Source organism: Mustelus asterias, chromosome 13 (genome assembly GCF_964213995.1).
Source record: "Mustelus asterias chromosome 13, sMusAst1.hap1.1, whole genome shotgun sequence".
NCBI lineage: Eukaryota > Metazoa > Chordata > Chondrichthyes > Carcharhiniformes > Triakidae > Mustelus > Mustelus asterias.
The window spans coordinates 96,617,723-96,645,425 of record NC_135813.1 but is presented as its reverse complement, the minus strand read 5'-3'; the positions used below and the strand labels follow the sequence as shown (position 1 = coordinate 96,645,425).

General features: G+C 40.5%; 1 protein-coding gene across 6 annotated transcripts in view; it reads left to right on the top strand.

The window, feature by feature from the left end:
* The window catches only part of hectd4 (HECT domain E3 ubiquitin protein ligase 4), a 270,502-nt gene that overhangs the window by 197,695 nt on the left and 45,104 nt on the right, over nt 1-27,703 (top strand). For all 6 annotated transcript variants that reach the window (XM_078227339.1, XM_078227343.1, XM_078227340.1 and 3 more), the window contains exons 46-58: nt 210-371; nt 1,307-1,455; nt 1,923-2,002; nt 4,882-5,045; nt 6,571-6,808; nt 8,594-8,730; nt 10,350-10,476; nt 14,823-14,960; nt 15,510-15,646; nt 16,586-16,746; nt 18,319-18,500; nt 19,578-19,783; nt 25,999-26,129. In XM_078227339.1, coding sequence (XP_078083465.1) covers nt 210-371; nt 1,307-1,455; nt 1,923-2,002; nt 4,882-5,045; nt 6,571-6,808; nt 8,594-8,730; nt 10,350-10,476; nt 14,823-14,960; nt 15,510-15,646; nt 16,586-16,746; nt 18,319-18,500; nt 19,578-19,783; nt 25,999-26,129 — 2,012 coding nt within the window. The remainder of the gene's footprint in view (nt 1-209; nt 372-1,306; nt 1,456-1,922; nt 2,003-4,881; nt 5,046-6,570; nt 6,809-8,593; nt 8,731-10,349; nt 10,477-14,822; nt 14,961-15,509; nt 15,647-16,585; nt 16,747-18,318; nt 18,501-19,577; nt 19,784-25,998; nt 26,130-27,703) is intronic.

Sequence of the window (27,703 nt, the reverse complement as noted above, 5' to 3'; positions counted from 1 at the left end):
ATGCTTTCACTCGCAAGGGTAATGGGGGAGCTTAGCCTGATCGTAAATATACTGCATTCAGCCTGTTGGCAGGTGTTCACTTTGCTTGATTGGGCATCGTTTAGTGTGTCAGGTTAAAGGAACGTCATCATTTTTGTTTTTTGAAGGTGGGTCATTTTGAAGTAGATTTGAAATTGAAAGTGTTACTTCCCCTTTCTTCATTCTTCCAGCCAAAAGAAATCACTTGGTGCCCCTCTCGGGTTTTCCCTCCTGTGCGAGCCTGCATGTTTTCTTCCCATCTTACTGCTGTGACATTCCTAGCTGATCCAAGTGCAGGCGGGGGCTTGCCTCGTGGGACATTCATCTATGCCACATCACAGATACCTGTACAGGTAAGAGTTTGGCAGCAAGTGAATAAGAGAGACACTGGAATCACATGAATACTATTGCAATAACTTCAATGCCACTTGCGTTGAATCAGCAAGCTAGCAAGAAGTCATGTTGTCTGATTGCTTGGATGACAGAGAAGAAAATTAATCAATTTGTTAAAAGCTATTGAAACAATCCGAACAAGTGACTTTGAATCAGCAGCCTGAGAAAAGAGAAAAAATTGAATAGAAACAAATGCGTCCATCTGACGAAGGAGCAACGCTCCGAAAGCTAATGGCTTTTGATACCAAATAAACCTGTTGGACTTTAACCTGGTGTTGTTAAAACTCTTACTGTGTTTATTACAGGCCAGCCAATATCTAAAAGAGAAATGGTTTAATATATTGGGTGGGACCTTTGTCAGAATTTAACCTTTCTTGTGATGATGAGTCCCGATGAGTCCATTCCCAATGTTTTGAAAACCTTGTTGTCAATCAGTCAGATGGAAGCAAATTCTTTCTGCCGTCTATACACTGAACTAATTAGGCACTTGTCTATTGTTGTCTTATTATTCTTCCAGTGGTTAATATAGTGACATAGGTAAGGATGACTGAAAACTATTTAAAGCATTTATTCTCCTGGAATTTGGGATCTAAGAGAAAGTAGTGTTTCCACCAATTAAAATACTACCTTATATTTGTCCTTCAGACATTCAGGCCCCTTTATTAGTACATACGTGGATAATAGGGCACTATATATAATTTTAAAATACTTAAAACTTCATATCATAATTAACAGTGAAATGTTTTAGTTTTATATGCAGTAGTTTCAAGTATTTATTCATGTTACCAGCTTTTATCAAATAAAATTAAAACAGTATGTATTTATCCCTATTTAATTATGAAATGCATATAGCTAGTCAGATACTTACAGTTAATGTTGTTTGTGTTCTTCTAAGGCACCATCATTTTATTGGGAGTTAGAGATTGTTTCCTATGGAGACACGGATGATGACAGTGGCCCAATAGTGTCATTTGGATTTGCTACAGAAGCTGAAAAAAGAGATGGAGCTTGGACAAATCCTGTTGGAACCTGCCTCTTCCACAAGTATGTGTTAAGAATTTTCTGTTGTACAAGGAGAGTATGGTTTAACTGCAGTTTAGTTTTATTTGTCATCCCATAAGGAGACGCATTATCTTTGTCACAAAGATCACTACTGTCCTGCCACATTTTCTTTCATATTAGGCTAAAATGGGAGTTAACTTGTAGCTTGATATTATTCAACAAACCCCTCAAACCAACTGTTGGAAAGAATACAAAATGATGGTGGTTCAGCAATGCTTGGAAAAAAATATTAACCTGGCTTCATCTTGATACTTTCCCTCAATATTGTGGCTGAGGTCCTGAATTTTGTCATGTGGTGAAACTTGTGGTTGCAACTGTTTTTTCCCTGTGGGTTGAGTCCATGCATTAGCACAGAATTGTGCTACACTCCTAATTTGCACTTCAGAACAAAGCTTGTAGAACAGAGAAGTTGCATCTTTTTGTTTGTTTATTTATTTTTCTCTCTGCAGTAATGGGAGAGCTGTGCATTACAATGGATCCAGTCTGCTGCAGTGGAAGAGCGTTCGGTTAGATGTCACCTTGTCACCTGGTAAATGGCAATTGTTTCATGATTGTTTTGTTTTAATTGGGATATATTTCAGTGGTCAAAATTTCAGAATTGCTTCTGTTGAGTTCTGTCATATCACTCAGGAATTTATTGATTTTCCCCATAGCTTTATATTAGTATGCTTGCAAATTCTTCAACTCGGCCCCTCCCCTGTAAAACTTTATAACGAGTGTTTTCAGAACCAAGTGGATGTTTCGTTGTATGAACGAATCTTGGTTTGTAAATGCTAATAAGCCAATTGAATTTTGTTTTTATCATGACAGCAAACCATTTCAAAAGTTACAGTCTTGTTCTCCTGACAGTCTTAAACCTTTCATAACCTTTGCTGTTATGATTTGTGTGATGATCTGAATCCTCAACTCTGTTGTCCAGCTGGGTGGGACTTCCCTCACCTGGTTCCATTCCTAGCTATCTAATCTTAGTCAACAAATCACTTCTACTGACTTTTCATCCTGCTCCTGCATTGCCACCTTTGGAGTCACTCAAGAATCTATTATTAGCCCCCTCCTATTTCTCATCCGCATACTTCCTTGGCAACATCACCTGAAGCAACATTAAATTCCACATATAAATAGACAACGTTCTTCTGTACCTGACCACTCTTGACCCTTCTGTTTCCTCTGATGAGGTTAGACATTGGATGAACAGAAATTTCTTCCAGTTCTATATTGGGAAGACTAAAGCAATTATCTTCCGACCCCGTCACCACAGCCATCTCGCTCTGAGTCAGAACTTGACTTTGCAACCATAGCATCCTAGTTTACACTGAGGTCACACAACCTCCCCATCATAATGACTGCTTATTTTTACCTCTGTAAGATTACCACTCTGCCGCTGCTTCAACCTAATTGCTGAAATCCTCATCAATGCCACTGTTACTTCTGTACTTGACTATTCTAATGCTCTCCTGTCCGGCCGCCCACTTTGCACAAGCCAAAAACTAACTCATCTTTGCTGTGCCTATTCTAGCACACGCCAAGTCCTATTCATTCCTCATCCATGTGCTTGTTGGGCTAGATTAGCCCTCAATCTGGAAATTCCTGTATTTAAAATCTCACCCTTATTTTCAAATGTGACCATAGCCCAACCCTCCCTGCAACTTGACCATTTGTTGGACAATCCACAGAGATCTCGGCAATTCTTCAATTCTGGCCTCTTGCCCAGGCTTGATTTTCATTGTTCCATCATTGTTGGTTGTGCCTTCAACTGTTTAGGTCCCAAGCTCTGAAATTCCCTCCTGAAATCTTGCTACCTCCCTAGGTCTCACTCCTCCTTAAAGCCTAACCCTCTACCAAGTTTTGGGTTAGCTGTCCTAGTATCTCCTTATGTGGCTTGTGTTAAATTTTGGTTGATAATTGGTCCTGTCCAGTACTTTGGAAGTTGTTACAATGTTAAAGGAGTTGTCTAAATGCTTGTTGTTCCATTACCGAAGCGTATACTTAAATCACATATATCACCCTGAAATTTGTTTGACCAATAAATTGTTAATTCACTCAACTTTCATAGTGGAACCAAACAAAAGTGAGAAATTGCTTGTCTCGAAATATGTGTATATTATACTTATAGTCCTATTCACTTTTCTTAGACTCATTTATGTTCACCTGAAAGTTAAGTTGCATTCCCTTCCAGCACACTTTAACAAAAAACTCTATTCATGTTGATGTCAACATGATCTCTGGCCTTTTTAAGTCAATGTGACTTTTTAAAGCCCCTAATAGCATCAAAGGTTTGTCACAAACTGCTTATGTTGCCAGCCAACATGAACTTTGATCCCTAAATGTGAAGTTCAGTGCCCAACCAGGAGCAGCTGGTTCTTTCATCCTCTGATCTGCAGTTTGACTTCTGCGAAAGGATTTTATCCCTCCATAATTTCAATTGGCTAAGAAAATAAAGTCATCAAACTTTTAATTATGAAAGCCTTGTTAATTTTTCAAAATAATTACATTCCTTATCTTCCAGTGTGAACTGCTTATGTTAACAAACCACTTGCTTTGACAAAATTGGAATGGTCCCTGAACTGATCTAAATTGGTTGGACTAATTTTGGACTAATTTTGGACTAATTTTGAATAAAGTGGGATTTTGTAGATTAAATAGAGAAAATATATTTTTTGAAATATTCTTTCTCAGACTATATTGAATAATCCTGTATTCAATAATCCTGTCATAATTTTTAGTCATTTTTAAATCACAGTTAACAAGTAGTTAAAAATGGTCCTGTTAGAATCAATGTAATGAAGAGGGTTTACACCTACGCTTCAGCCTGATCTACCACCAAGGAGACATATGTCCAGTTTTAAACTGAGTTTCCACACCTCATGCCACATGTTTATCCTCGGAGACCGTTTTCTCAAAGCATTCAGAACAGTTAAATTCATTTTTTTTTAAAAAAAGGTCTTACTATATCAACAGTAAGTATTGTTTTTCCATTTTTTTAAACCTTCACTTATGAAGGCATTGATTTTATTGTGTAGTGATCTTCCAGCTCTTTGGTACCACACCCAAGTGACGGTTCTTATTTTTGGAGACCATAGTGTCAGAGTTTCCAGGCAGTTCAACAATTTAGGACATCAAAAACTAATGTAACGACTTTCCCAACTAATGTGAACATATGAACACTTTCCAAAATATACATTTGAACAATCGGGAGTGTAAATGATGGCTGTTTTGCTATAGGAATAAATAACTATTACCAGGAACAGCAAACCTCCACGCCTTTGCGGTTGGTTTTTCACTAATTAAACTGATTCAGCCACAACCTGTAACTATCTTCACCTTTTATTAAAAACTATTAAAACACTAATTAAAATAGGTCGCACAGCATATATTTTTTCTCCTCCTCGACTTCTTTTCCTCCTCTAGGTGATGTAGCAGGTATTGGTTGGGAGAGAAGCGATGGAACCCCTCCACCACCGGGACAGCCATCAAAGGGCAGAGTATATTTCACATATTGTGGGCAGCGACTGAGCCCATTCCTCGAAGATGTTTCTGGTGGCATGTGGCCAGTAGTTCACATTCAGAAAAAGGTAATTTATTGTTTCATTTATCATTCATTTTCAGCACACACGCCAGATGATGAGTAGAAGGTTTGTATTGTTTCAAGATGGACTGAGATCATCAAAATAAATTCCACCATGAAGCTGTGATACCCAAAACATGAACTTGCTACTGTGCCACATGTTTATTTTATGGAATTGAGCTACTTTAGATCAGATCCTTTAACCATGTAACATTCAGGAATATGGGAGCTGCAGTATGCAGCATGGAAATAACAGCTTATTCTAACATGGAGTGCACGACAACAGGTGACATTTGGGCAGTTTTTCACGATAGATGCTTGTTACATTAGATTTAATTGTTCCGATGATCTTTAGCATATAATTGACAAATGTTGGAGTTAGGTGAAGGTTGCCAGGCTCCATTTTGCTTTGAAGCTACATGACTAGCCTAGTCACTGCTGGCCATTTAATTTTGCTGCAGTCTGGGGAATCTTCTATACTGCTCTTCTGTCTTTCACCTGGTGAGCAGTGCAAGACACATAAAGAGTTCTATCCCTGTGTACTGCAAAAGAAAAAATATCCATGAGTCCAGCAAAGCCTTTGCCTGACCAGAATATTTGGCAGATCAATGTCATAGGTTGCCCATTAGTCATGGCCATTCTGTGTGGTAGATGTGCTATAATATGTATTTCCTTGAACAACTTACAATCATTCTTAAAAACTGCACGACTACAACTATCCAATCTTTTTGTTGTCGAGATTGTGCTTTCAATTTTTTCGTCTTCACTGGCTCCTTGTTAATTGCATTACCAGAAAAACAAATTGAAGGCTTTAGTATTTTGCTTCTGGGGGAATATTACCAAAGTAATGTGAAGATATTACTTTTATTCAAAGATGATTATTGCTTGTTTAAAGAGGGAGGCTGAATGCAACAAGTGGTGGATACAGTATGCCCAAGAGACATGCTGATCTTGGCACACAATATTTCATGCAGAATTTGCGTGTCTTTGAATAATACGAGTCGTGATACTTCCTTACTTAACATGCTGCACTGTCAGAGGTCCCATCTTTTGGATGAGATTCGAATTATCCCCTGGAGTGAAGGTAAAAAATCACATGGCACGATTTTGAAGAAGAGCAGGAGTTCTCCCTGGTGTCCTGGCCAATTTATCCTTCAACTACAATGCTAAAAGCAGGTTATCTGTTGATTACCATGTTGTTGTTTGTGGAACCTTGCTGTGCACAAATTGACTATTGCACTTCCTCTACTATAACATTGATTCTACTTCAAAAATGCTGTAAAGCATTTCAGACATTCTCAAGTCTTTTATCTTTTAAATTGGGAATATGAAGCAATTAAAGGTGAATAGGCTGTTTAGTGGTTTTCTGATGGATTCCAGAGTGGAGAATTCACATTCTCCCAAATAAGCCCATATCAAAAGACAAAATTAATCAATTTGTTCTTCAGTATATTATCTCTAGTTATTTCTAATTATATGGAGCAAATTCTTGAGCTTGCAATTGCTTGTTTCCATCTGCTTGTTTTTAATAGAATACTAAAGTTCGTGCAAACTTTGGGTGTCGTCCTTTTGCTTATGCAGAGGGTCAGGCACACCGGAATGCAGCTGACCTATGTATTGATCTAGCCGAGGAAATCAGTGCCAACTTTGAGGCTTTGCCGTTTGCCATGGCCTCTGACAGCGACAATGATGCCGGTGCTAGTGTGGCATCAGATACTGGGTCCCATGGTCCACCCTGTCGAATTGCAGCAACTGCTGCAGCACAACAGCGTAAGTAACATTTCTCATTCAAAGACATTTGATTGTGTATTGGTGCTGCGTTACTTGGACTTTACCATCCTCTAGATTTACTCTAGCTTGTTTTGACTTCAGTATTTTAGACTATTCACATAGATGAGTGCGATCTCCTTATGACCTAGAAACTAGGTAAGCTTTTGATAATATGCCCAAGTGAATATGCAGGAAACATTTTTTCAAACACTTTAGTTACCAGAATTGTTCTGAACCTCTTTCATCTCTGGGAATAGCAGAGCTTTTTCAGGCTTTAACTATCAAAAGCAGATGATCTAACCATTATCACGTTGCTGTTTGTGGGACCTTGCTGTATTGGCTGCTGCATTTCATACATTACAACAGTGGCAACACTTCCGAAGAACTTCATTGATTGCAAAGTGCTTTGGAATACCCTGAGGTTATGAAAAATGTTATATAAATACAAGTTCTTCAACAATCGATAAATAAATGCACGTAACAATAATGCATATTTAATGTTAAAATTATATTAGCTAGCTCAAAAGGAAAAGAATATACAAGATCATTAAAATACTGTTCTTTAGATTAACATTGTTATAGACATTGTAATTTTAATCTTGTATTTCTGATCATTGGGTGGGCTATACTGCTCTTTCTGAACTCTTGAAGATTTCCGCCTTGACTTGAGTAATAGAAATTAATCATTCTTAAGAATAGCGACCGGAAATTCTTAAGCTTAAACAACCGACAGCTCAAACTTAAAAAGTAGCTGTCAGTTCTACATGCAACTGAACCAAACCAACATTATTGTATATGTTTGAATTGTGTGCCTTGATGCCTTTCTCAAGCCTGTAACCTTGGAGATAATATTTTACAAGATCAGAAGAAGAGTTCTGAAACCTTAATTCTGTTTCTCGCCCCACAAATGCTTCCAGACCTGCTAAACATTTCCAGCATCTGTAGTATTTTGTTTTTGACTTTTGCTTTAGACTGGATTAAAGTTTTGTTAGAGCCCTGGACCAGAATCCCAAATTACATTAAGAAGCCAGCCTAGACCCCAACAGTTTTCTATTTTGGCATAAATGTGAGGATAGGATGCTTCACTCCAGGAGCACTTCAGCTGACAAATTGGGAGTCTTTTATAGTAAAAGCAAACTTTATTTAATAACACAGTTTAAGTATAACTCCTAACAAGACGAAACAGCTTAACTATCACCTGTTGAACAATATTTAAACATGAAAAGAAACCGCTCTAATTTCTAACTTATCACTGTTTCAGTTCCAAATAAGCAACACTCTTACAGACTCAAAAACCACTTTAAATATAGTTAGCAACCATAAATATACTTGCTGTATTGAGTGTGAACAGCCTTGAAGCTTTCAGAGAGATTTTGTGGAGAGAGCAGCTTGCAGACCTCTGTCCTTAAACAAACCCCAACCAGAACTGAAAGCTGTTTTTTCTCTGCTACATATCTCTAGCTCCTCCCATTAACTACATTATCACATGACCCTGTCAAAACCAAAAGCCCCAGGGGTAACCACCTATAAATAAAAATCCATTAACTCCTAACTAAACACTAAATGGCTAAAATGAGTAATTATCCTGCTGTCCCAAGATCTGAGCTGCATTCCCTCCAAACATACTGACTACCTGTTTAAAAAAAAAGCTCAACCTTAAAACATTTCCCTTAAATATAAAATATATCACTAGCACACTATCATCACGGTTTCTGTAAGTTCTTAAATATGCCACTTGATAATAGGAAACGTGCCTAATGTGGCATCTTTTATTCTCATTTGTAGAATATGACAGTGACGCCTCTTGCCATTATAAAGTGGAATTGAGCTATGAAAACTTTTTGATATCTGGTCCATACTGTCATCCGTCACCAGTAGCTGACGATGAAAGTGATGATGATGATGACGATGACGTTCCAAGAGTAAGTGATAGACAATTTCAAGTTAGAAATGAAAATTAGCTGTTTGTTTTCTTTGTGTACATTAGAATTATTCAAATGTTATTTGAAACAGTTTAGTCCCTTTTCCCAGACTGAGAAGTGATCTCTCAATTGGGAGTGTATGAACTATGGGTTCAAAGGTCGCTGCAATGGGGATATTATTGACATTTACTACCAGTTGGGCAATTTTGCTTCCTAGTGCCTCAGTGGCAGTTGATGCCACAATTTAATGGGAAGCTGATTAGATTATGCCACAGCTAATTGTAAATTTGAGGAGGCATGGCCAATATATTGATTCTGCCACCAAAATGGCATGTACCAGATGATGAGAGAGGAGCGAACACCTGAGCTGGCGGTAGATAAATAAACCAGTAGAATTATTTTAAAAATTAAAACTGTGTTTACGTTTTCATATTGGGCTATGACAAATTTTACCATATTCACCACTTTATTTGTTACATTTTAATAATCGTGCCTGACATTTAAATGGTATCACACCACCTGAGACAGATGTTGTCTTTGAATGTGTAGAGCATGGAGGAATTCTGATTTTCCCATGCAAAATGCTGCAATTTTGAGCAGGCAACTGTCGTCCTGTTTTTATTCATACAATCTAAATAGAAACCATCATCCATATATGATGCATCCATCTGCAAACAAGACAACAGGCATACGGTTACAAGTGAGATTTGTAAGCTCTCCGTGTATCACTTTGGAATTCACAATGGCAAATGGCAGAAGTCCTATCCCATTGGAATTCACTGCCTCCTGTGTTAAATTGTATTACGTCTCATTGAACAGTGTTGTAACCCAAACATCAATTTGTTTGTGGTTTCTTTTATTTGTGCAACTCCAAAATAATTGCTTCCTCAAATACAAGTCTGCAGGTAATACAATATTTGGTTTCCAATTCCATTAGTTTTCAGGCTTAAGTGACAGCTATATGAAAATTGACATAAATGCAACAAATTTACAATTGCCATTTGTTTTAATGGGGCAATTATGAATTATTTTGATTAGGTTAATGTTTGTGTGGCACAGAAGCCACCACAAATTATGACGCAAGTCGCTGGAGCCTTATGTTGCTGTGATATTTGCACCATGATAGTAACACATGCGATAGTGATTTGTGTTCAAGTTCAGGCCCATCATAAACCCAAATCCCATTGGTTAGTGTTGGTAACGTAACAATTCATCAAGAACCATATTGCACTTTGAAATGCATATTTTACTTAATTGTATTCATCTGATCGAACCATAATGGATTGTGAAGAACTGTGGCGTAGAATTTATATTTTTATCATTCATGAGGTTTTCGGTCAGCCCACTCATGAGTATATTCTGTATTTCAATACAAGTTATTCTCCTTGTAATATGTAACTTGTGTGCTTTCTATATTATGGGACATGGGAAATGGAGACAAATATATTGAATGAAAAATACTTGCAAACAAGTGAAGAATTAGCCAGATTTCCAGGTTTAATTCTAAGCAGGAGTGATTGAGTTTTTTGTTTTATCATCATTTTCTCCTATTAATTGCAGAATGCTATTTGGTCAACTAGCAGTGTCTGGTTTCTGTGATTTATGTTGTCCTTCCACAGGAGGATCACTACGCACTTTTAGTCAAAGCCTGGGAAACCAAAGTGTTTCCTACCATTCGTAGACGATTCCGGAATGAAGCAGAAAGAAAATCTGGATTAGATCAAATAAAGGGTGCTCTGCAGCTTGGTAAGTTCTAAGCAATCTAATGTGATGAATAAATGTCTAGCAGATTGTTCAAGAGTAAAGTACTCTGTTGAATTGTTACATACTCCTGTTTGAAGACATCTCTAAACACATTGGGTTCCTTTTGCTTTTTAACTGTTTGCCATTCTTGTTTTCAAATCCCTATATGGCCTTGTCACTCCCTACCTCTGTAAGCTCCTGCAGCCCCACAACTTTGAGATATCTTCCATCCTCAAATCTGGTCTTTTGAGCATCCCCAATTTTCACTCTACCGTTGGTCGCTATGCCTTCAATATCTAATGCTCTAAGTGTCCCCAAACCTCTCTGCCTCTCTTTACTACTTTAAGATGCTCCCTAAAACTGACTTTTTTGACCAAGATTTTGGTCATCTATCCCAATATCACGCTATGTGTCCCGGTGTCACATTTTGCTTTACAGTACTCCTTTGAACAAGCTTGGGACGTTTTGTCATGTTAAAGATGCTATATACATAAGTTCTTGTCATAAAGAGCCCAAGGATTAGACACTTTGTATAAAATTGCCTTTTCAGTGACAGCATGTCGCTCTACTCCATTGACAATAATTGACAGTAGCAGGAAAGTGAGTTGCAGCTAGTGTTGCTGAGGAACTAATTGCTTGCACATCACCTGTTCACAAATGTCTGTGAAGTGCAAATGTAGCAACAAGAAGCAATTGAATATAACCATCAAATGTATAGATTTATGAAAGAAATGTATGAAAACTTATAGCACTGTATTACACAACTAAACAACAGTGTTGCAAAGTCGGCCAACCACTATAAGCCCAGCAGCAGCAAAACAGTCTCAAATATATTCCACCTTCACATTGCCAGCACCAAGAGGGAATTTAACATCTCCTTGAGTGGCAAGAGATTGAATCGCAGACAACATCTCATTTACCTTGGTAATGAGATGTTTGCTGAGCAGGGACTTGCGAAAGTCACTGCTCAGCGAACTTGCTGGCTCTTCATGAGGTGCAGGTGCTCAAAACTTAAGGACAGCAACTGTTGCCATCGTCTACTTGACTGCAGTGTACTGTGCACCAATATGGTACAACTCCTATACCAGTCTTTTCAATCCCCAGCTCAACGCAACAATGTGTACAATTTTGGGTACCTTCCAATCAATTTAACTCCCCTACTTCCCAGTCATGACCACCCTCTTGCCCCTCACATGAGGAGGGAGATTGCAGCAAGAAGGCTCCTGAAGGATTACATCAAACCAAGTTTTCCACTACACCGGGATCACTGTGTAGTGGAAACACCAATCCACCTGCTGCTCAGCTCCCTTCGTGCCATCCTGTCTGGCTAAGATCACCGTAAGAAGTCTCACAAGACCAGGTTAAAGTCCAACAGGTTTATTTGATAGCAAAAGCCACTAGCTTTCGGAGCGCTCGCTGCTCCTTTGTCAGGTGAGTCAGGAGCAGCGAGCACTCTGAAAGCTAGTGGCTTTTGCTATCAAATAAACCTATTGGACTTTAACCTGGTGTTGAGACTTCTTACTGTGTTTACCCCAGTCCAACGCCAGCATCTCCACATTAAGATCACCGTACCAAGGCTATAAGAGCAGAAGCCCTGTGGCAGCAGAAATTGAACCAATATGCTGCTACAATAAACCACTTCCTCATCACATATCCCACAGCCTGCCCACCCAGTTTCAACCTGCCATGCCAACTTTGGGAACTCCTCAACCATTTCCGCATTGGTCAATGCTTTCGTGCAACATATCAGTGCAAGTGGGGCCTTACAGGAAACAGCCTGCAGCTGTGGTGCACCCCAATCAATGACTTGCATTATTCAAGACTGCCCCGTTTTTTTGATTTGATTTATTATTGTCACATCCATTAGTATACAGTGAAAAGTACACAGACAAAGCATAGTGTTCATAGAGAAGGAAAGGAGAGGATGCAGAATGTAGTGTTACAGATGTAGCTAGGGTGTAGAGAAAGATCAACTTAATATAAGGTAGGTCCATTCAAAAGTCTGGCAGCAGGGAAGAAGCTGTTGTTGAGTTGGTTGATACATGACCTCAGACTTTTGTACCTTTTTCCTGACGGAAGGTGGAAGAGAGTATATCCGGGGTGCATGGGGTCCTTAATTATGCTGGCTGCTTTTCCAAGTCAGCGGCAAGTGTAGACAGAGTCAATGGATGGGAGGCTAGTTTGCGTGATGGACTGGTCTTCATTCACGACCCTTTGTAGTTTCTTGTGGTCTTGGTCAGAGTAGGAGCCATACCAAGCTGTGATACGTCCAGAAAGGATGCTTTCTATGGTGCATATGTAAAAGTCGGTGAGAGTTTTAGCGGACATGCCAAATTTCCTTAGCCTCCTGAGAAAGTCTGTTACGATCCCAGTTGATACTCCTGGACGGGAAAGTCCCAGAATGGAACCCTGGCTCAAAATACTGTTAATTTTTTTTTAGAAAATGTGGATGAGCAAAATTATAGAATTGCCAATTACCTTTTAACAACAGAAAAAAAAATATTTTAAGAATCTCACTGGTTACAAAATGTATGTTGCGCTATAATGTTTTCAGTAAATACACATTCTCTGTAAACCAACAGACTGTGGTCAGACATGCCCCACTCTGAAATCCAATGGCAGGTGTCCCCCACTTGAACATTTGTGCATTTCTCCTCAAATCCCCCAGATGATTATCACACGAATGTTCCCAAACTTCCCTCTCGAAAAGACCAGCCTTAGAATCTTCTTCCAAATGATGCTTTCTCTCAGCTGTTTTCAGCAAGGATCCACTTCCAGGAATTCCAGCTCTCCTTTCGGTATTCCTCTGCCTTGAATTGCCACAGGCATTCAAACCTCCACACAATTTCTCAGATACTCAGCCACACAAATATTGGGATAAAGGTAACATGGCAAATTCAAGACTGATGAGAAGGAATGCCAGATCTGCTTTTATAATTGCAAACATAATGGAAAAGCAAAACATGGCAGCCAAGTACTAGATTAGAAACTCCAATATCATTTATTTTCATGGCACTTGGGTGGGGGGGGGAGCCATATTTTACATTATGTCCCAGGACTGACCTTCTCAATCTCTTGATAAGTGGGGTTTTATGCTGAAGTTATCCTCCATTAAAACCTTTTAAATATGCTCTTCTGCAAAAACATGGCGTTTTGACCTTAGTGCAGAGAAACAGTTTTTCAGTTGCCCATTCAATCTGTTGGCAATAGTCCCCAGAATTATGTATACTCTTTTTTACATAGCACTCACTTTCCAGAAATATATGTCTGCTATTGTTTCAGGCTTGTTGCCAATTGCGATTACACAAATTCCATAATTACAACACAAGCACCGAGACAGCATTTAATCTTGAAGCATTCATTTAGCATTTAGCAAGGCGGCACGGTAGCACAGTGGTTAGCACTGCTGCTTCACAGCTCCAGGGATCTGGGTTCGAATCCCGGCTTGGGTCACTGTCTGTGTGGAGTTTGCACATTCTCCTCGTGTCTGCGTGGGTTTCCTCCGGGTGCTCCGGTTTCCTCCCACAGTCCAAAGATGTGCGGGTTAGGTTGATTGGCCATGCTAAAGTTGCCCCTTAGTGTCCTGGGATGCAAAGATTAGAGGGATTAGTGGGTAAATATGTAGGGATATGGGGGTAGGTCCTGGGTGGAATTGTGGTCGGTGCAGACTCGATGGGCCGAATGGCCTCTTTCTGTGCTGTAGGGTTTCTAAGATTAACAAAAACACAAATTTGTTTAAATCAATTTTTTTGACACCTGAATAACTCCCTGATAAATCATAGTTTTGGAATGGTAAACATGTGCAAGAAGGTTAATCATAGAATCATAGAAACCCTACAGTGCAGAAGGAGGCCATTCGGTCCATCGTGTCTGCACCGACCACAATCCCACCCAAGCCCTACCCCCACATATTTACCCACTAATCCCTCTAACCTACGCATCTCAGGACTCTAAGGGGCAATTTTTTAACCCGGCCAATCAACCTAACCCACACATCTTTGGACTGTGGGAGGAAACCGGAGCACCCGGAGGAAACCCACGCAGACACGAGGAGAATGTGCAAACTCCACACAGACAGTGACCCAAGCCAGGAATCGAACCCAGATCCCTGGAGCTGTGAAGCAGCAGTGCTAACCACTATGCTACCGTGCCGTTAAAGCTAAGATTTTTCCTCCAAGGTAAGACTTTTTTTTTCAAATTTGCCCAGCTATAATGAAGACATAGAGATGCTAATGTTTTCCCTCTCTTCGTAATTTTATGGTACTATTTGTAATTTTAATGTATGGTTGTTCATGTACGTCAGATAAGTTGCATTATAATCTTCAAATGGATAATTGTTTTTTTAACAGGTATGGTGGATATTGCACGTCAGACTGTCGAATTCCTGTACGAAGAGAATGGTGGCATACCCAGAGATCTCTACCTCCCAACCATTGAGGACATTAAAGATGAAGCCAATAAATTCACAACCGATAAAGTTCGCAAAGGTAATTATTTTTCCTGTAGCACTGTAGCTTAATGGATCTGTCATGTAATTTGTAGCTCTGCATTTCTCCTGCTCACAGTGAGGTGGATGATTTGCTTTTGGAGTAAGTTCTGTGCCCATTAATCTGCTTATTTTACCTACTACAAGGTTCTTCCCCTGAAGAACTTGGGCCCTGTTTTATCAAACAAAACTGCTTTCAAATAGCAAATACATGGTTAGAAGAAATCTTGCAGCAATGCAGTCAGAGGCAGCAAAGTCCTTCTCAATATATTTAAAAGGTAGTCTGCATCAGAGGTAAAGGTAAATGGCTTCCATCAGCAGCTGACTGGCCCAGAAAGCAACTTTGAGCATCAGTGGTCGAGATCAACTGTATTTTTGTCATTGTTGACCTGTACAGAACTTGAGCTGACAATTAATTGATTTGGTTTGGAGGAGCTCTGCGTGATCCAGAGAATATAGCATTTAATGTGAACCTGACCTCTTTTGGTGAGTGAATACATTTGTTCTAGTACAGTACTAAATAATGATGGTTTGTTCTGTCTGGCTACAGGCCTAACTGTGGTGATCCGGTATCCAGACAGTAATAATCTCAACAGCAGCACTGGTGGTACTGCTTTACCAAAGTTTGCCATCCGAGGAATGATGAAAACTTTTGGCTTGAATGGAGTTGTTCTTGATGTTGATACGGTAAGTTTTTAAAAAAAAGTTTCAGCTGAGAACATCAATCACTTTAATTTATTGTCCCTAAATGAATAAATTGTGTAGTTTATTCAATACAATGGCATACAGAAACAGAGAAAATTCTAACAAGGGGTATCCTGTCCAGCAACTGATATCAGTGCCACTGAATTGATAAAAGGCGTGGTTTGGCTCAGTGTCTTTGTAGATGAGGAAGATGTGTGATGCTGAAGAAAAGGAGAAAGTGGGAGTACAGGAGGCCTTGTTCCACAAAGTCAGAAAATGCAACATGCCTGCAATCATTCGTTTCCTCTTTGACATCTCAAGTGACGTCAATCCTCAGTGTCTAAAGTAAATTAAATGCTTGGAAAGTATTGTTTCAGTTCTGAATCAAAACACACGTTTGATGTGAATCTCAACAAAGAATGCAAGAAAATGACACACTCCTGTTGTAATTGGCCATGACTTCCACCGGTGAGTCCTAATGTTAGGAGTTAAGTCAAAACAATTCTTCACAACAGAATTTGGAGTCTTCACTTTTCTTGTTTTAGAAAAGCTATTAGTTTTATGTAACTCTCCAACATTGAAGAACTGAGAGGAACCCAAATAAGTTTGGCTGCTTCTATGTATCGATGTGAATGCCAAATGTTTCTTTTGGAGTAGTGATGGGCTACTTTTATACACTGTTTGGACCAACTTATCAATTGTTTCAGATCTACAAAATGGTCAGCTTTAGCACTGAATAAAGCAGGAAACCAAATCACATTCACTGCCCACTGTCTCTTGCCTTTTTCTTCTCTGCATCTCTATGCATGACAAGTATCCTGGATTCTGGTTGTTTAATGTTCACTCACTTTACTGTTTGCACTCCTGTTGCTATTTAATACATTACCACTGCCATTACAGTTGACATAAAGCACACTGTCCATTCATTTTATCCCAATTTAGGTAAATGAATTGGTTCAGGTGGAGACATACTTGCGAAGTGAAGGTGTGTTGGTTCGTTATTGGTACCCAATTGATATGCTGGAACGCCCTCCCACAGGATACAGACGCACAGCTGCTTATGGGCTAGTCACACTGGACAATACAAACATCCAGATTCACAGGTAGGTTCTTTCAGAGTTAAGGATCAATGTTTGAAACATAAAGTGGAGTTTGAAGAACTGATCCCAGTGTCACTACATTTGAGATCAGCTGTTATACAGTCAAGACCTGCAACCTGTTGAATACACTTGGAAACTCCAGTTAAGATGAGTTGATGGTTTTATTAAATAGGAAGTTGCTTAGGTTAAGTACAATATGTACTTAACCAACATAAATTGAAAATGTTTGTACTTGTGTGCTTCTACCATGAATGTCAATCAATCCTGAAATATATCAAATAGCCAGCCTGACTGGATGAAGGAGGAACTTTGCAGTTGCCTGAACGGACAATGAAGTCTTTATGCTATTGCTATCTGACCATTGGCTTCAGTTTCCCATGTAGCTATTTCTTTCTTAGGACCGTAAAACTATCGCATCATTTTAGGGTGATGTTCATTCCAGTTTTTTAATTGTGAATTCAGTATTTCTGAATAAAAAGTTGACAGTAAAAGTCTGCTTTTCAGTTGTATTAAGCATGGAATGAGCTATTTGCAAGCAGTTCTTTTAAGTGCCCTGCTTCTACTCCGTTTTAGACGAGGAAATAACCTTTGTTATTACCTTGCTCTGTCTCTTTCTCCTACAGTCAACAGCTTTTAAAACTGAAACTTTCCAATTGAACTTTTTCTAATCTGTATGTTGACTTTGGTACTTCACCTTAGTTTGTAATTTTAAAAATAAGATGTGCTGCAAATGAATCAGTCCAGTTATGAAATGGCCATTACCTTAAAGCCTGACTGCTTTCAGTGTCATAAGTTACATAACTCTTCCTTGTTTCCCTTCCTGACATTATCAGTATTCTCTGTTCAGTGCTAAAAATGCTGTATGAGAACAGAAACCAAGTGCTCGGTTAAAAATGTTTTTTTTTAAGTGCTCGTAGTAATAACCAGAGTCTTGTGTACATTCTGATACTTGAAATATAATTATACACTGACACTCAAAGATGAATGGAATATTTAGATTTTTCATGTGGTTTTTACAAGATTTTTTTTGAAGAACAGTTCCTTCTAAACTGACTGCTTGCATACTCTTCACTGTCCTATTCTCAAACCATTGATTATCCAAAATAAACCAGATATTTTTCACACCTTCAATATTGAGATTATTTTTGTCTTTCTGCCTTACTGTCTCTCTCACTGCCTTGTCCACCACTTGCATCCCAACAAACAGATACAAGTGCACATTCTTGATGGCTCACTGAACAAAATGGACAATGAGATAAGAAAAGCTGATGCCATGTGCCCAGAAACAACATTTCCATTCTTCAGTCTGGTGCGAGTGTGACTTAGATAGGAAAGATGACACAGTGGAAATAGAAAACATTTCTCCCTAATCTGCAAACCACTCCCCCAACGTCCCACCAAATTTTATAGTGGACAATTGTGGGGGATTAGACTTCTTCCCTGTTGCCATCAGATTTTTGTATGGACCTACCATATATTAAGTTGATCTAATTAGACTTCTGAGGCCTTATTCTCAATTGTTCCTTTTTTCCAATTTGCTTTGATGTATTTTCATCATTTCACTGCTGCTTACAGAGAGTTACTGCGTTGTGAAGCTTCTTTGGCCAGACTGTATTGCCGTATGGCACTGCTGAACATCTTCGCTCCCAAGTCACCACACACATTCACCCGACTGTTCCATATTCCTGCGGTACGGGACATCACCTTGGAGCACCTGCAATTACTGTCCAATCAACTGCTGGCCCCACCACTGTCAGGTTGGTAATGACAAACTGATCTGAAGCTGAAAAATAACCCGCTTGTATATTTTCAATTTAAAATAACTGCAGTTTGTTCAGGAGCCATGTTCACCTTATTGCAGCAAGCTGGGAAAGGAACAAACTTCCATTCAATTCCTCATTGTTAAAAAAATTGTTGGAAATTTTATATCTGATGGGTATATTCTGGCTAAGAGTGAATGATGGAGGAGAGAGAACCACACACATACTTGAGAATCTGTAGGCAAGTTAGCTACTGCCACTATTTGTCTCCTAAGAGTTATTTCTTAAGCAATGCAAGAGAGCACAAATTTACTTGTTTCTCCCAGCTGTGGAATGATGTTAGGGTGAGCCCAAGAACTGGGGAACAGAGAAAATAGATTTTTTTTAATATAAAGAAACTCCTCAATTCAAAATCCAGAAGATAATCCCTTGCTTTATACTTCTCTCACTCTTTGTATGAGGAGTGTACCCTATGTGGCAGTTGCATCTGCAGCTTTGCTTTTAACCCCTTCAGTGCAGAATGTCAGGAATGTGTTAATATTTCCTTTGTGATCGTGTGACCATTACTATGAAGCAACAGCCATGTTTCTGTTGATGCAATTCTATAGTCTGATATGTGGGGGACGCAAAGAGAATGGGAATCCAGTTAATGAGACAACCATGTTGTGAGCCTGGTGTTGTTTGTTTGGTACACCGGTGACTAGAGATATCTGGGAGCGGCTTGGCGATAGACATTAGCTTTTCATAATCCTCCAGTCATGTTTGGGAAGTCAAGGGAGAAATGTGTTAGTGCATTGTAAAGGAGTAACTTTTTCTGACTGGTAAAACCTCTTTAGTTCACTTAAATAATATTGGCATCAGCAAAGTTGGGAACCATGAATAATTGAGTCCCCAATTCATGTTCACCCTTGCTTGTAAGAGTTTGTGTTGATTAAGTCCTGTACGGGTGGGGGTGTAAATAAATGAGTGAAGAAAATTCATCAAAGTGCCAAGTGCCTGAAATAAGATCCTGTATCTGAAAAAGAGAGGTCAGCGAAATAATTTAAGAAATTTATTCTGTATCTTTCCCTGCAGATGGAACAATCAGCTCCAATTCAATTCTTTTGGCTCAGTCTCTCCAACACTGTAACCAGGGTCAGAACTGCTCTCCCACTGACCTCTTCTACCAAGGCAACTCCAATTCCATCAGGGAATGGCTTACAGTTGCTATAACACGAGCCTTACACCAGGGTGAAGATAGTTTGTTGGACTTAACAAAGCAGATCTGCTCTTTCCTACAGGTAGAATTCCTTCGATTTCTATTTGACAAACCGGAATTTAAGTTTTTTTATGAAACTAGATTTATCGCCATTATCCAAACCCTTGTTCTGTTGTTGGCTGCTTGCTTTAACGATAACCATCTAGGTTAACAAAAAAATACATCTAGAATTGGACAGGTAGTGCCAATTATGGGTCTTAAAGGTGTAGCGATTGGAGGAGAAATTCAAGTGGAGGACGTATTGGGAAAGAATGAGGGGAATAGGAACTGATGGATAGAATCATTGTTTCATTTCCGGACAGTGCAAACCTCAAAGTTAACACAGCAGTATGCAGGTAGTCTCTTTCTGTGGTAAACTTCGCTCAGAAGGTGGGAAAATTGGAAGATATTCCTCCAGACCAGAGGAATGTATTAAAAATAATTGATGTTTGATGTTGAGTTTTATGCATTACTACTCAAGTCCCTGAATAGAATGCTGGGAATACATAACAAATCAGTCAGCAACTGAAAAAAGTGGCTGAAATGCTCAGTGAGCCTCTTAAAAAGATTTCTGCATCATCAGCAGGAGGAAATAGATAGATTCTCGGCTCAGTCATTTCCTGTCCCTTTAAAACCCCCTCTACTTCCCTGGTTGTGATTTGCAACAAAACTGGTCTTAGTGCAGTTCAGATGCGAGTGGTACAGCCTACACTTCCCCAGTACTGATGCCAGTGCCCCATGAACTGAAACCCACTTCTCCCACACCAGTCCTTGAGCCACATATTCATCTCTCAACATTTTTTGTGCCCTATGCAAATTTGCACGTGGCTCAGATAATAATCGAAAGATTATAACTGTGGAGGTTCTGTTATTTAATTTGGTGCCTAGCACCTCAAGCTCTCTGTGCAGAACCTCTTTTCTTGTTCTATCCAAGTCGTTCATACCTACATTGATCATGACAATGGGGTTCTCCCCTTCCCACCGCAAGTTCCTCCCCAACCCAGAGCAGATATCCTGAATCTTGGCACCAGGCATGCAACACCGATGTCTGAACTTTCAGGGCTATAAACACAGGGTACTGGCCATATCTGGCTGAAAGCTACTTTGAGATGACAGCGAAACAGAATAAACATCTGTGCTACAAAGCACAGTTCAGTTGGGCACACCACGTCAATCCCAATCACATTGGGTTTTGAAAATTAGAGGGAAAGTTACCTCTAGCTGTTCATACGTGCTAAATCCTGGCAGAAGCAGCAACGATGTCAATTGAATAGCTACCCTTGAACAATGTGTAGGTTGGCTCAGGGACACTTTAGAAAGTAAATTTTAAATGAATAACATATCCCCTTCAAAAATATAAAATGTTTAGAAGAATGCAGAGTTGAAACAGTAAACAGAATTGGAATTTTGGCCAAACCTGACTTCAAGGCAATGTGTTCCAGTTAGGCTTCACACTGAGTGGTGTCCACTCACTTCTGAAAGGAAGATTCACTAAACAGTTCTCTGTAGTGATTGGAGACACTTTCTCCAATTGCTGGCTAGTTGCTTATGCAATCCTAGAGGTATTACCTCTTGGGAAACTTTTTATTGTAAATCTCCAGGTGATCTCACACCAATTGCTGATGGTCTCACACCAATTGCATATTTATTGAATGGAAGCCCTTTCTGTTCATGAATCTTCCTAGATTCTTCACCAGGGCCTTGAGGGCGACATCAGTGCAGTCTATAGCCCCCTGCACATTTGGCATCCCCACGATGGCTGCAAATGCTACAGCCCGGGCTTCCTGCTGGGCCTGGTCCAAGTCAAATTTAATATACTGGCCAGCCCGGGCATAGAGGGCATCCGTGACCTCCTTGACACATTTGTGCACGGATGGTTGGGAAATGCCACAAAGGTCTCCACTGGCAGTCTGGAAGTACCTGTTTGTATAAAAGTTTAAGGTGGCCATCACTTTCACAGCCACCAGGAGTGCTCGCCCCCCCAGTCCAGCAACACTCCCCATAAACCCCCCCCCTCCACAGACCCTCAGCAATACAAGCTCTCCATACCCAACACCACCGCACATTTCCCCCTGCCCCCCCCCCCCCCCCTCACAAACAAACACACCCAGAACCCATGCAGAAGCAGACAGAGAGTGCTGCTTGACAAGTCTTGAGGCTGCAGCTCTGCTACTTTGTAGAATTTCCAGCCCATAACCCACCTGCAACAGTGCTTACTGCCAGCACCAGGACCTAGAGTCAGCGCGAAGACCCAAAGTCAGTGCTCTGAGCCAGGTCCATCCTGAGAGGCCGAAGTCAGACCCTGTGAACAACGGCGACCTCCCACACACTCGACCCTGACCTGAAATGCAACATTGCTGCCATGAAACAACTCCCCTGAGCAGCGCGGAGACTTACCTCCTTGCTCACCCTCTCTGCTCAAGCGCCTCAATGCGACTTTTATACTTGAGGTGTTTTCCGACTGATCTGGCTGCAGCAAATGAGGTCGTTAAGGCAGGTGATCTCGGACAATTGGGAGTGAAGCTCGCTAATTACATTGGGATGAATGTAAGAAAATGCAAATTGACATTTCACCCGTTTTGGGTGGGTTCCCGATCGTACCAATTTTTTTTGTGGTAAAATGGAAATAGGTATGAAAATGGGCGCCATACCTGCTAGTCGCATCACACCCGATTTTACGATATTTTCCCGCTGCAAAACTGACACCATGAGGTCGCAAAATTCTACCCCAGGTCTTTTCCCTAAAGGTGAGGTCCCTGGTTGCTAAGCAACAGCTCATTCTTTCTCCAAGCTGCTCTTTTCTTTCATGCTGTAAACACTAAGCACAATAGAGGCATCATTTAAAACAAAACCCAAAAACCCCAAATAGGCAAACCCCTTTGTCTTGACATGAATCTAACTAGAATTTTACACCCTCTTACACAAAAACACTACTTTAAACTCATTTATGTCTATACTTTATTTCTAACTTCCAAAAATACAAACATAAATCGCTTAAAACTACCTCTGCTTCCTGACAATGATGTCCTGCTTCTCGAGTGTTGCACTCAGCCAGGCAAGTGGAGATTATTCCATCACACTCCTGACTTGTGCTTTGTAGATGATGGACAGATTTTGGGAAGTCAGGTGGTGAGTTGCTGTCCACAGAATCCCCAGCTTCTGACTTGCTCTTGTGGTTACAGTATTTATTTGGCTAATCCAGTTTCTGGTCAATAGTGACCCCCAAAATGTTGATAGTGGAGGGATTCGGCAATGCCAATGCCAATGAATATCAAGAGGAGATGATTGAATATTCTCTCGTTGAAGATTGTTGTTGTGTGGCGCAAATGTTACTTGTCACTTAGCCCAAGTCTGAGTGTTGTCCATCATTATTGCATATGGGCATGGGCTGCTTCAGTATCTGAGAAGTTATGAATGGTGCTGGGCATGGTGCAGTCATCAGCAAATATCCCCATGTCTGACTGTATTGGGGGAAGATCATTGATGAAGCAGCTGAAAATGTTTGGGCCGAGGACACTACCCTGAGGAATTCCTTGATGTCCTAGAACTGGGATGATTGACCTCCAATCACCACCACCATCTTCCTTTGTGCGAGGTATGACTCCAACCAGTGGAGAGCTTTCCCCAAGATTTTCGTTGACTCCAGTTTTGCTAGGTCTCCTTGATGCCACATTCAGTCAAATGCTACCTTGTTGTCAAGGACAGCCACTCGCCTCCCCTCCTGAATTGAGTTGTTTTGCAGAACCCAAACTCAGCATCAGTGAGCAGGTCATTGCTGAGTAATTGCCACTTGATATAGAACATAGAACATTACAGCGCAGAACAGGCCCTTCGGCCCACGATGTTGCACCGACCAGTTAAAAAAAAAACTGTGACCCTCCAACCTAAACCAATTTCTTTTCGTCCATGAACCTATCTACGGATCTCTTAAACGCCCCCAAACTAGGCGCATTTACTACTGATGCTGGCAGGGCATTCCAATCCCTCACCACCCTCTGGGTAAAGAACCTACCCCTGACATCGGTTCTATAACTACCCCCCCTCAATTTAAAGCCATGCCCCCTCGTGCTGGATTTCTCCATCAGAGGAAAAAGGCTATCACTATCCACCCTATCTAAACCTCTAATCATCTTATATGTTTCAATAAGATCCCCTCTTAGCCGCCGCCTTTCCAGCGAAAACAATCCCAAATCCCTCAGCCTCTCCTCATAGGATCTCCCCTCCATACCAGGCAACATCCTGGTAAACCTCCTCTGCACCCTCTCCAAAGCCTCCACATCCTTCCTGTAATGTGGGGACCAGAACTGCACACAGTACTCCAAGTGCGGCCGCACCAGAGTTGTGTACAGTTGCAACATAACGCTACGACTCCTAAATTCAATCCCCCTACCAATAAACGCCAAGACACCATATGCCTTCTTAACAACCTTATCTACTTGATTCCCAACTTTCAGGGATCTATGCACACATACACCTAGATCCCTCTGCTCCTCCACACTATTCAAAGTCCTCCCGTTAGCCCTATACTCAACACATCTGTTATTCCTACCAAAGTGAATTACCTCACACTTCTCCGCATTAAACTCCATCCGCCACCTCTCGGCCCAACTTTGCAACCTGTCTAAGTCTTCCTGCAAACTACGACACCCTTCCTCACTGTCTACCACACCACCGACTTTGGTGTCATCAGCAAATTTGCTAATCCACCCAACTATACCCTCATCCAGATCATTAATAAATATTACAAACAGCAGTGGCCCCAAAACAGATCCCTGAGGTACACCACTTGTAACCGCACTCCATGATGAATATTTACTATCAACCACCACCCTCTGTTTCCTATCCGCTAGCCAATTCCTGATCCAATTTCCTAGATCACCCCCAATCCCATACATCTGCATTTTCTGCAGAAGCCTACCATGGTGAACCTTATCAAACGCCTTACTAAAATCCATATATACCACGTCCACTGCCTTGCCCCCATCCACCTCCTTGGTCACTTTCTCAAAAAACTCAATAAGGTTAGTAAGGCACGACCTACCTGCCACAAAACCATGCTGACTATCACCTATCAATTCATTACTCTCCAAATAACTATAAATCCTATCCCTTATATCACTGTCAACAAACCATTCCATCACTTTTGTGATGATCAAGAGTAGACTGATGGGGCAGTAATTGGCCAGTTTGCATTTGTCATACTTTTTGTGGGGAGTTTTCTGCATTGCTGAGTAAATGTCAGTGTTGTAACGACTGAAATAGCTTGGCTAAGTGTGTAGCTTTTTCTGGAGCACACTCCTCAAGACTGGAATGGTGTTGGGGCCCATGGCCTTTGCAGTATCCAGTGCCTTCAGCCCTATCTTGATATCACATAGGGTGAATCAAATTGACTGAAAACCGGCATTTATGATGCTGGGGACCTCAGGCAGAGATGGATCATCCAGTTAGCACTTCTGGCTGAAGATAGTTGCAAGTGCTTCAGCCTTGTGTTTTGCACTGATGTGCTGGGCTCCCCCATCATTGAGGATGGGTATATTTGTGGAGTCTCTTTTTCCTGTTGGCTGTTTGATTGTCGACCACTATTCGTGACTGGATGTGGCAGGACTGCAGAGCTTGGATGCGATGTGTTGGTTGTGGGATAACATAGCTCTGATTATTGCATGCTGCTTTCACTGGCATGCAAGTCGTCCTGTAACGTAGCTTCACAGGTTGACACCTCAGTTTTAACTATGTCTGATGCTGCTCTTGGCATGTCCTCTGCACTCTTCTTTGAACGCAGGTTGATTCCTTGGCTTGATGGTAGAGTGGGAGATATACCAGGCCATGAGGCATATACAACTACATTGCTGCTTTTAGCCCACACCACCTCATGGCTGCCTAATATTGAGTTGCTAGATCTGTTCAAAATCTATCTCATTTCACACGGTGGTCGTGCCATGCAACAGGATGGAGAGTGTCCTCAATGTGGAACAGTGTAGAAGGCTGAGCACAGAGACCTATTCATTTTGCTAGTTCAAACTGAGACATTAATTCCCTTCCTCAATTTAGTGCGTTTTCTGTAAATCGTTTTTTAATGCATGTAAGAGATGAATAAATTCTGTAATTTTAATGTTTGTATCTGTTACTAGAATTAATGCATTTGTTTTGTCATTTTGTGTTGCTGTGATTTGAAGAAGGATTTTTAAATTACCCTTTCCCCGTGACAACACTACCTTTTTTGTGACTGATCAAACTGACGTTTATGTTGTTGTACTGCAGCATTCACCCGAACAGTTTCCATCTGAAGAGTTCCCAGTGACAGAGTCAAAGCTGAGCATGGATGTACATTTTCCGGGTGCTGCCTTTGTAATGGTGTCATGCAAGGAAAGTCCTGCAGGATTTCGGAAAGAGTAAGTATGACTGGAAAACACAATGAAACTGCCATTTAGAGGCAGTTTCAATGTGTAAACTTGTATATTTGAGCCCTCAATCCTGCAGCTTCATTTGTCATTTCCTGCAATTGTTGTAATTTAAATATCTAGGAAGTTAAACCACATAAGTGCAACTTATTTGGAATATAAGATACATGATCGTTATTCTCGAGCAGATCAATAAATGTTTATACTTGTGTAAAGATTTGACGCCCTAGTTTAAATGGTTGTCACCTAAGTCAGGGTTGGATTGGATTGCAATTCCAGAAATTGAAGAACATGTTTGTACCACAAGGCATCATGATACAGTCATCATCTTTGGAGAAACCTTCACCAATCTCTAGCCTTAATTTGAACTTGATTTTTGTCAGAGATTATTCTAATTGCTGCTTAATATCACCATCAATTTTGTTATTGGCAAGCAAACAAAAAAACGGCTTAATTGCCAGTAAGTTCTGAAAAACTAGATCTCTCTCACAGTTTATGTAAAAAATGACAAGGGCTACCTGATCCAGGCAAGCCAGTGATTATCCCAGAATGGCAACAACCCGTTTATAGTTGTCTATAAACAATTGGCTACAGTAAGATTGGAGCTAAAGAGGATCTGCAAGGTCCAGAGGTTTGTAAGGACCCTACCATTTTGACCACGCACGCTGTGGGAGTCAATATATACAAGCAAGGCAAAAATCCAGAACTGTGGCCAGACACCGAATATTTTGTGTGGACACCAAATCTTGGACCCCCAAAGAATCTAGATGAACTGGACTCAGAATCTTGGGAATTCTGGAAAAGGATAAGATAACAACATCTGTGGAAATACAACAAAGTTCACAAAGTAAAGAAGTTGTCGGAAAAAGTAAGGACAACATGACCCAAAGATCAATTTCGCTAAAACAAGGGCTGCAGCCTGAGGAGAGAACTTGAGTTGCAACCACACAGTGTTACTTGCACTTCAAACCAACGGACAGTACACAGGACAGTGCTGTGAAAGTATTGAACCTGGGTACCTCAGCTGTATGTGATGTGATTCATGCAATGCTACCCAGGGAAAGTGTGTTTGACATTTTGATTTTACTGGTGAATGGTGCAGAATAAAAATAGGAATCTCTAAACTTGGCTGCAAGGAATAGCAAATTACTTCACTTTAAAGGAATGGGAAAATTCACCAGTATTTAATCCACCAACTGGTGTTCACTGCTGAAAGTAAGAGCTCAAGCATTCTGCCAATGGTGAGAATGCATCTCAATTTCACTGAAGGTTTGCTGACTTTAGAAATGTATATAGAGTCATACAGTTTTACAGCACAGAAGAAGGCCCTTCGGCCCATGTCAACAACCATCAAGCATCTATCTATTCTACTCCCATTTTCCAGCACTTGGTCTATAGCCTTGGATGCTGTGGTGTTTGAAATGCTCATCTAAATGCTTCTTAAATGTTGTGAAGATTTCCTGCCTCTGCCACCCTTTCAGGCAATGAGTTCCAGATTCCCACCACCCTCTAAGTGAAAATGTTTTTCCTCAAATTGCCTCTAAATCTTCTCCTAATGTCCCCAG